Source organism: Nymphalis io, chromosome 25, assembly GCF_905147045.1.
Source record: "Nymphalis io chromosome 25, ilAglIoxx1.1, whole genome shotgun sequence".
Classification (NCBI taxonomy): Eukaryota; Metazoa; Arthropoda; class Insecta; order Lepidoptera; family Nymphalidae; genus Nymphalis; species Nymphalis io.
Window position 1 is genome coordinate 2,161,779 of NC_065912.1, and position 11,379 is coordinate 2,173,157.

Sequence of the window (11,379 nt, forward strand, 5' to 3'; positions counted from 1 at the left end):
GCATTCTACCACTCTACTGTAATGCTAGTTGGTGGGTACAAATGTGGCGGATTCGTATTAAAATCAGTATATTACTAATAGGTCTTGGTAAGTTTATAATAATTATGATGATGTTTTTCGTCAGAAAAAATATGAAGAACTCTGCAAATTAACATAAAGTTATCTGCTTTAGTGGTTTTACCATTATTTATTAATGGTCAATGCTAGTTTATAGTAAATCTAGAAAGAAATACGTTTTAACTACAGTAGCAATCTTCCAAATTTAAAAGTTCAGTATTCTTAACTTAAAAAATGATCTTTAAAATTAAATGTAATTCCATTTTTTCCTTGTTATAAAAATGTTCCGTTATAAAAGAATACTAGTTATATTCTATTGACATTTAAGCAATGAAAGCTGTAGACACCCATTGAATGGTCGTTACGAGGCGTATTGTCGTCTGTAACCTAGGAAATAAGTGAAAAGATATCTCTGAGAAGCTTTTAAACGCGTCCGAGAATACCTCCCTATCTGTAAAACCAACAAAAGACTCCCGTGTCGCTTGCACGGACAACAGATACAACTAAACACTTTATGCTATAAAAGAAAGTACAAACGCCATTATTAGTAACAAGCGTAGAGTGTCGGGCGGACGCGCCGCGGCAAAAAGAGTGAGCGGGTGACGCGCATCGATTTTTATACCCCTCAAGAGAGGCGGGGTCATGAGCCGGCCAATCAGAACGCGGTGAGCCGACCAATCACGGCGTGGCTTCTTCCTTTCCGCTTTTAAAGGAAGCAGTACTTTATCGAGTAATGGAATTTCAGTTTGGAACTTCTCTGCGGGGATTAAATGCGGGACCGATGCAAATTGGTAATGTCCCGATTCTTTTTTTGTACGCTATTGACTCTAGAGTTCCGTTCTTGGATTTGATTTTAACAATATATCTTTTATTTACACTTAATTATACTCTTGAAATGTCATTTGTATGCTAAAGTTTTAGTTGGCGTGATTTTTAACTTTTGACTTAACGCAAACACTTAAAATGACTTTTGAAGAACATAGGTTATAAATATAGAATTCTGCGTTATATAAATGCTCTTATAAGTTCTTATGTAATGTAATTTTAATTGTATTCAATGTATATTTACTATTCATTAATATATATATAACTTAGTTATATAACATATTGTTTATACAGATTATATTAAAACAAGCTCAGCTTAGCTTAGACCAATTAAAAACGACTTTATTTAATGTAAGATTATTATTTTTAAAAATATTTCCGCGTTCAAACCGCGATTATAGTTTATCAACTAAATTGAATAAACACTAAATCGATAGCGATTTTTTAAATTTATTAAGAGCATTCAATTGACTCAAATAGTCAATTCAATACTCTTAATTAATTAAAAAACAAAAACAAAAATCGATTCAAAAACGGTTACCGTTTTAATAGTTCTGTTAAATAGATTTATGATTAATTTTTATTTATACTAAAAAACGTATGTCCTTTATGATATTTAACTATATAAACCCAATTCAAGGCAATAATATATTTATATTTAATAAAACATTTGTACAGCTTGTATTTAAATAAGATGCAATGAAATGTCGCAGTCATATCTTCATGCTAAAATATAATCCATTAGTTTCATGACTGACTAAAATATAGTCGATAAACAAATAGTGAGGCCGCAATCGTTATTGTTTCGAATATCGACAAATGGGGCGTTCGATGCAGAGCGAGACAATGGCGCGATAGTGATGGGACTTACTCGATATTATTGTGCTATACAGTTGAAATAAACGCAAAGATAAGAATTGTTTTATGTAATACTGTTTATATAAAATAATGAATAAAAATACAAAATTTCAGTTCCAATTTTAAATTCTACATATAAAATTGAAGCGAAGGGACCAGATGTAATTTAAAGAAGTTTAGCAACACATAATATTATTCAATATGACAAATAATATTTATGTTACATCTTTAATTTAAAATTTATATAAGATATACATGGCCTCATACATATGTTCCATAATATTAGATTAAATTTATTCATTTCGTACTCGAACTACGAAAGGGATATCTACGACGTAGATTCCGTAGCATTATCGTAGCTCGTAGACTTCGTAGACTCAATAAAGTCTCTTGTATTTTCTAAATATATTTTTTTGTTTTTTAATAAGTAATAGTAGTAATATAATTTATTTATCAATTAAATGTAATATAAAGGTTGATAAAATGAAAATTATATGGTTTTGTATTTTTTATCTGCTTATTTACGCATTACGTTAATTTTGCTTAAACCGAAAAACCGAACACTGGTTGAAATGATAATCAAGTAATTATTTTGAATATCGAAACCGCTTATAGAAATTCAATTGAACTGAAATTCAATTCAAATTTGTTAAATTAAACAGGGGAAATATTCAAGGCCGGAGCCGCAGTATGAATACTGAAGCGAACAAGAGGCGCTAAATTAATTTCTTATTAGTAATTAAACATATGTACCGTTTGCAGTTGAACCACTTAGACTTGTGTAAATGATGGTTAGTTGTCTCAACTGCCTATGAACATTGGCTTAAGAAATATTCACCGTTCCTTACATCGCCAATGCGCCATCGACCTTGAGAATTAAGACGTTACGTTCCTTGTGTTTGTAGATATACTACATAACAGTCTTCCGACTGAAACGCAACAGTATTTATTACTATTTAGCAGTATCTAATCAGAGGGGATTGCCCAAAGAACTACGTTGGTGTCTTCAAATCCAGAGTAAACAGGTTTCTTCTAGGCAAGCTTGCTACATCATAGACCGTGTCGATGCTTAATCAGGCAAGTTCGATCAACGATCAACGATCAAACGCTGGCCTATTAAGTATAAAAAAAAAAAACTTACCAGAATCTGAATTGCTGAAAACCCAACAGCCAAGCTGCTAAAATCCTAAGCTGTACCACGTGGTCATGATTTGTACAGTAGCTATTTTTATTTTAACTTTCTTAAGTCATCATTACCCCTCCGCTTTGGACATAAAAAACTTACCTCCTTGTGTTTTAATTTTTATTGTTAATATAAAATTAACCAGCTTTTAGTACACTATATTTGATGATACAACAAATGACTATTCTTCAACTCATGCAAATTATCATCACATAATTTATCGATATTTTTTACCATCAAGTTGTATTACATCACTATCGCCAACACTCCCAAGAGCGCTCCAATCCTCTTTGTTCTCAACAATCGATAGTTATACATCGATATCTGATCGGCCCGTAAGCGAGCGGGCTTGTTTATGTCACTCGTTAATTTATATCAAAGAAAAAAACAATTTCCTTTAGTGATTTATTACTTACTCGTTTCTACTTTAGCTAGTTCAGTTTGACATTTTCTGTATTTTGCGTTTAAAAATAGAATCTGTTCTTTTTTCAAATGTTGTCATAGATAAAATAGTACTATATTTAATTTTGGAGCGTTACAAGTTTTATGAAAACTTAGTTAAGATGCCAGAATAGTCTAGTAGTAAATCCCGTAGTGTATCCCGAGGTAATGGGTACGAACCCCTTTTCGGGGCATTAAAAGGTTACTCCGTTGAGAAATTCTCGGTATTAGTCCGTACTGTTGACACTCCCATGCCTCGGATAGCATTGAACACTCGTCGATCTTGTTGAATTTGCCATGCCATTGGAATATGAGAGTGAGCGTCCCCCTGTGTTTGCGTATATACTTGTGTACGATAATATGTTGGCTAGGCTCTTTTGAGAATAGAGGCCGCGGCCTAAATCGGTCGGGAGGACGTCATAACGGCTTTAAATCTTAGCCACGATAAATATAAGCGTAGTTTTTATATATATTCATTGTTGTATTTAAGCATAAACGAAGGCTGTGTCTTAGTTGATAGTTCTAAAATCTACCATATCAAAAATTAATGTCACAATATTTTTGCAGACTCGGCCTTATATCACAATGGAGTGCATTAGCTGGTCGTTACGGGGGCCTCGTTCCAGCCCCTTGGTACTGGCAGAGGCCTCACGAAAGGACCCCACCTAGAGGTAAATATACAACACTAATTTACGAAAAACATGCTTGAATAGATTAATCAAATTTAGTCAAGCAATATATGTTTATAACGTCACCCTGTAATTTTACTTACATTAGTACACGAAAAAAAAATACTCAAAACATATAAAAGCTTGATAATAAACCTCTTTAGAGTCACGGCTGAACGCAAAAAAAAATATAATAATTACAGCGCACGATACAGTCACCACGGAACACGGTAACACCATGAATGATGTCACCGTTACAAGGATTAGCATCGCTACGGCTTCCGAGTAATCAATTGTCACATACTGTGATTTGTGGCTCGGATTACCATTTCGGAGCCAGAATTCAATTAACAGTATTTTTTAAAGTATAGCTCAGATAGAATACATGAAACAAAATATTGCCTTAATTTTTTTATAGAATAGGAAGATATCCAACATCACATCAGGTGGCCCATATGTTCGTCCGCCAACCTATACTATAAAAATTATATTATGAGAGTTAGGGAATAGAGAGTGCACCTGTGTTTGCGCACACACTTGTGCACTATAATATCTCCTGCGTAGTTGGCTAATCTCTCTTGAGATTGGCCGCCGTGGCGGAAATCGGTCTGGAGGACATTATTATTATTACTATTAAAATATATATATGAATGGGGTGTGTGTGTGATTAATCTGAACCAGCAATTGTCATAAAAACAAACTCACAATATTTATCACATCAGTGATCACCATAATCATCATAAGCGTCTAACCACATAACCAGTCGCTTATTCTATTAAAAAGAATAGATTTATAGACTTTGCTAATAGCTTTAGTATATTATCTAAAAACAATTCCTGATTCATCTATATTTGTCACATATATTCCACTTAACTATTTATATTCATTTTAATTTACTTCCAAAGTTCTGATAACATTTTTGCCGACATATATTATTCAAAACCGTCATCGCGTCAATTGAATATGGCAATAGTAATTTCTCCACTTATGGTCGGAACGGGCTATGCAGTGCTGGGGAACCGTAACAGAGCACTAATAAAGAGTACGCCAGCATTGAAAATCCAAATATTATTTATTAAAGTCTTATATACTTTTGAAATTACATGATACAGGATTAAATTGACTATATACCTACAGTTGAAAACTTCTTATTATATAATAATATAAGCTAAAAGAACCTAAATATTTAGTGAAGCTAAAGAAGAAAGCTAAATATTTAGTGTATTTATGTACAATTAAATTTATATATGTCCAGTATCAATGAATACAAACTCAACGCAATTCTAAAATCTATATATTCTTCTTATATTATGTATTGAGTCTTATGAAACAATGTTTTTGTTAACATAAGATTTAAATTTATTATTATAAATGTTTAAAATTTAACCGTAACACATAAACATATAAATGATAATTATAGTAAGTATATATGATATAAAATATGGCATCATGATTTTATATAAACTCAATGTGATTTTTTAAGGGAAAGCTAAGAAGTGCATATGTAGTAAGCTCACACACACGCACAGACTCGCACACAAACACACGTAAACACACGCACACACACACCACACAAGCAATAAATGGGTATATTCGAGTTTAATGCCTATTGCTTTTTAGATACAAAAGCTTTGCGATTTAATTAAGCTTTAAATAGTAAACTATTGCGCCGAAAGAATTTTCGTTTGTGTGCCATGATACACTTTTTTTATCACAAACATAAAAATCAATCGCCGTCTCCTTTTAATATTTCACACGAGTATTATCTTAGATATTCATTTTACATCGAAACCATGTCAAAACTTCCGCACGAACAAGTCTTAAACAAAACTATTTCCATTATATTTTCCAAAGATTCATACACGAACTATCGATTGAAATCGAAGTATACAAACTCTACATTAATTCATCCGAGCGTCCCATTGTCTGTACGACAAGCGAATATTTCTCACATTCACATTTGTATGTTAGCAGGCTATATTTATGGTAAACAAGCAATCGTCATCTCGTCTGCTCTCTCAACCCCGCTCATTTCGCTTTAATTTTCCAAAACCCATCTCCGGGGAAAACAAAGCGAGCGCCATTTCACGCGATCCAAACCGACCGAACAATGCTTTTCTAGCATCCTACATTTATACGTATAGCAACACTGGCGAATTGTCAAACGTACGTCCGTCTCGCTCGCACGCGCAGGTTACCCGCTTATCGCGATTCGCACCAAAAGCTATGTAACGTTCGGTGATGTCGCATGCGGTTCTTTTAATTTTCGAATGCGGTTTGTTCGGATTGCTGTGAGTGCATTTGTTGGCCTCTTTTATTTTTTATGGTGATCGAAGTTGACTACCGTCAGGAATGAGCGCTCCAAATAAATAGAATTTTTTCTCTGTAAACGATATTCTATCCGTATATTGTATACTTATGTTGCAATTGAAATGTGACTGGTTTAATTTAAAAGTGTTTTTACTTAATGCAGTAGTTAAAAAACTTTGTCATTTACATTAATAATCTACGGAAAAGGGAATATTATAAAAATGATTACGAATTAGGTGAATTAGGTAAATTAGAATTTTAAAATAACTCGACAAGCTATTAAATAATTACTAAACAATTCAGTATTCATAAACTGCTTAACTAGTAAGCGTTTGTGTAAACAGCAAGCCAACGGTAACAAAGGATTACTTGATATGGCTTCTAAAATCAATGCGAATCACTGCTGTCCGACCATTTTATTTGAACCAATTCATCGAAGTCTAGACGTTAAAACAGAGGTCATTTTATACTGTTCGGTGATCCTAAAAGTGACCAACTTCGAGCAAGCTAATTTATGCCTTATTTTTTTGTTTGTAGAGAACAAAATAAAGTGACAGTAACGGGAGTGTTCCCGATTCGGTTGTAGTGATTCATTCAACAGCGTTGATGACATTTGACTTCACGCCTTCGAGACTCGTTCGAATTTTGAATTTGCATACGCGCATTTTTCTTCAATTATTTTGAATTCTGATTGGTTACAATATTAATAGGCATAGATTTGCAATAAAAATACATTCAAACGTTAAAGGGGTTTCCATTTATTTAACAAATAGAATATTTCATTTGTTTTATAAATCCAATTCCGAATAAAACAGATAGTTAATTATATTATAATTATTCCTCTATGGCTTCGATGTCTATTAAACGGACAACAAGAAATACCCGCCAAATTACCTAATCAAGGGCGTAATGGCGTAAAATCCCGATTAGATTATTAACTGTAATTGGATCGGAAATGTAATCGAAATGAATGTGTATTTGTTTTTTTTTTTAAATAGAAACCTTTTAAATAGTAAACTTATTTAAGGTTATTCGTGAATTTAGGTGGACATTTGTTGTTCGGTATCTTACTTTAAGCAACTTTAGTAATCAAAGAGGTGTCTTTTACTTTTTTTTTTAATGTGACGTGTGCTTAAGTATTAATTCCTAATAAATTATTATTGTATGCTCATTTATTTTGCATACACAGTTATTGAAATTTCAAAATCGGTTATATTTATTACGACGGCTATGAAATGATTATTGGGCTTCACGATTGCATATATGTAAATGATAATGGACAAGATTTGACTCTAAAGACTCATTGAAAAAAGCGTTAGCGTATAATAATTTATTTACGGAAAAATATAAACTTTTTCTTCAAAGGATAATTATTATGTAAGCGCCATTGTGTATATAAGGAATTACCTTAGATACTAATACTCTAAATAAGACTTAGATATAGACTTATGTTATTAGAACTTGGCCTAACTCAAACATATTGTTACAGAGGATTCCATAAACAACGAGGAAGGCTCAGCAGGGGGCTCACCAAGACCTCGCAGTCCACCCCGCGCCCCTTCCCCGCCGTCACCCTCCCGTTCATCCCCCCGCTCTCCACGCCTCCACCCTGCGCTCTATCCTCAACAACCAGACGTTCAGGACTCGGATCCTGACGTCGATGAAAGCGATGACTTCGACAAAGACGAAAAACGGGATCCAACCTCCAGTCTCGGGAAGAGAAAGAAGAAAACTAGAACGGTTTTCTCTCGTTCACAAGTATTCCAACTGGAATCCACCTTCGACATGAAGCGGTACCTCAGCAGCTCCGAACGCGCCGGTCTCGCTGCAAGCCTTCACCTCACCGAGACGCAGGTGAAGATCTGGTTCCAAAACCGCAGGAATAAATGGAAGAGGCAATTGGCCGCGGAGTTGGAAGCCGCTAATATGGCGCACGCGGCTCAAAGATTGGTGCGGGTACCGATTCTGTACCACGAGTCTAGACCTACGGCGATGCCACACACGCCAATGCCGCTTCACCCTCAGTTTTCCAACGAAACCGGTGTCTACTTTCCCCCTCAAGCGCCACAACAGCTCCAACCGCTTCCATCGTCTCCCGTCACGTCTAGAGCACCGCTGTCCAGTCTAGTGTAGTGTCCGCTTGAAGCCGCTCGACGAAACGATGCGGCCAAAGGACACTTTTAAAAATGGAACGTGATTTTTTACAAATAAACGGCGCGGACTAGTCATAGCAGTGAGTGTCATAGCTGTCGAATGCCAAATTATGAATCATAATTGTATTTTGTAATTGATAATTTAGTTGTGAGTAGTTAAATTATAGAATTAAATGTAACGTACAAAATCGTTGTCATTCCACATTGTATATTATTGTAAATAGAAATGTTTTAATGTCTTCTTGTATTTATTCTGTGCTAAGCTAGCTAATATTGTAAATAGACATAGCGAATCGGTGGTCGGAGTGCTTGTTGCAACGTGCTATTGTTTCAACATTATTATTGCGTAAATGTTTTTTTTTATTATTTGCAATAAACACTAATATTTATTTTCTAATTTAATAATAAATTAAAAAAAAATATATAACAAAATTAAATTGTCTCGTTAATGTGTAAAAAAGTTCAAAAATGTTAGAATTTTAAGTCCAACGCTAGCCAACCCAGTTGAAGTAGTCCTTATTTTGTATAAAGTGTTCCAATTGTCAGTGTAATTCTATAATTGCTAGCCTAATGCTTGATTCTAAATATTAATGTTATTGATAGCGAACTATCTTTAAAATTACAACTATTATAATAATGCTGAGATAAAGCGGCGAATAAAGACATCACGCAAATTAAAAAAAAGTTTTTTATTTATCTGTGACAAAATATTACATTTAAAAAACTGTATTAAAGTGAATTGTTAAGTTCGATTCTATCTTTTTTTATTCTACTTGATTCTACTTTATACATCTTCTACTTTTTATAATTTAAAACATTCAAGTTACTATTTAAAAACAGAAGTCCTTTAATATTGTTAAGTTCGTAATTTAAATCAATTAAAAAAGTTTTGTAGAAATTTCAATAAAGCATAGACTACCTAAAATTTTTTTCCATTCTTAGCAATTCTCTTTTTAAATTGTTAGTGAAGAAGTAATGAATAGTTGCAGGTTATCTTTGGTATCATGATGCCACTTCTATGATTATCTGGTCTATGAACTTAATAAAGGGATGTTTCAAAGGGCTACGCGTTGATACCAAACCAATGTTTCCGGTCAACACCAGCCGCGTCCGGCCCGGAAGTGAGGGTCGGCTTACACGTGCTCTGATTAGCTAGCGTTTAACACAACGATTTATATTTGAGGTTAGATTTATTATAATTTAATTGTTATAATTTAACCAATTTAATAATCGACATCTTACGTGTTTTGATTTATTAATTTCACTTTTTTTTATAAAGGTAAGAAATGCAAATGGGTCACTGATGTAAGGGCCTTTGTCCAGGCATTCCTTATTCCGTCTTTACGATAATTATGAGATCTTAAAGTGACTGGCCCGTTGGCACAATCAGCAGTGACGGTGCCTTTCGCTCCGAGGCTGCAGTCACCCAGAATTATTTATTATCTATAAAAGTATGTATCATATATTTATACATTTATTTAAAATTAAATAAAATAGACAACTATGTATATTAGTCGGCTTTTACCTATTTTTACATTAAATTGCCTAACTTAGGAAAAAGCGACTGTGTGTAAAAAATATGAATATATATTTGTTATTAAGATGACAATCTTCTGTGCCTGTTATCACGAGTGTACTGGCTCACTCATCCAAACCAGAACACAGCAACGCTGTATCAATATTTGTTGGTATAGTTAAAGAACGGGCGTTACCTAGACGGATGCACAAAGCTAAGTAATAAATTTAAAAAAAATAGTGCTCAGGTTCCAGGTAACATAATTCCTTCTCTTTTCTCATTAGCTTCGTTGAGGTTGTAAATATATTATATAATGCTTACTGGTCTTAAAGAAGACAGGGTAAAGTTTCGACGATGACGTAAGAACTAATAAAAGAAAATAGCAAGGACATTTTCATTGCCACATTTTACACTCTACCAAGCAATATATTCTCCGTTCTTTTAAAGCCAAACTCTTGATTCAATATAGAAGAGTTACATTTCTTTATTGGTTGACAATTGATATTGATTTAGAAATAAATACCTCAGACATGGAAGGACCTTGAGTTGCTGTTACGTTAAGGTATTTTTAGTTCATAAATAAAGATAATTACAATCTTACTGGTGGTAGGGCTTTGTGCAAGCTCGTCTGGGTAGGTACCACTCACTTATAAGAAGACAACAGTACTTGTTATTGTTGTGTTCCCGTTTGAAGGGTGAGTAAGCCAGTATAATTACAGGCACAAGAGACATAGGTGACCCAAGGTTGGTGGCGCATTGGCGATGTAAGCGATGGTTAACATTTCTTACATTGTCACTGTCTATGGGCGTTGGTGACCACACATATGGTCGTCCAATTTAATAAAAATATATATACAAATTTAAAACTAAACTATAAACAAACTGAAAAAAAACACGCCGTCTAAAAGATTGTCCTGTGGCGTTGTACCCAAGACGCTGGAACTATTCCCATTCTGCACCGCTAGACTCAGCTTTTGGGCTAAGTAAGTGCCAGCTCTTTGCTGTGGTTTCTTTGAAAGATCTTTATTAATTTTTATTTTTAAACTGTATTTTATTTGAAAAATTTAGAGGAGATCGTTACATTTTCATATAATGTCCCATATATTTAAAATGAAAAGATTTCAAATCAAAAATCAAACACTTCCAAATTTAATATATATAATAATAATAAGACAATTAAAATGTTAAGAGGCAAAAGGTGTTTAGCTAAATCTTGAATGCTTGGTGGTAGGGCTTTGTGCAAGTCTTGATACATAGCACTCGCTTGGCACATATTCTACTGCCAACATCTCATGGTAACTGTTCACCGTCGCCCATGGACACCTGCAATATAAGGGGAGTTGCCGATTGAACGTCGCCGGCCTTGAA

General features: G+C 34.0%; 1 protein-coding gene across 1 annotated transcript in view; it reads left to right on the top strand.

The window, feature by feature from the left end:
- The window catches only part of LOC126778228 (homeobox protein HMX3-B-like), a 30,120-nt gene extending 20,959 nt beyond the window's left edge, over window positions 1-9,161 (top strand). The window contains exons 3-4 of the mRNA XM_050501709.1: window positions 3,932-4,035; window positions 7,832-9,161. Coding sequence (XP_050357666.1) covers window positions 3,932-4,035; window positions 7,832-8,475 — 748 coding nt within the window. The 3' untranslated portion in view covers window positions 8,476-9,161. The remainder of the gene's footprint in view (window positions 1-3,931; window positions 4,036-7,831) is intronic.
- Window positions 9,162-11,379: the final 2,218 nt, after the last annotated feature.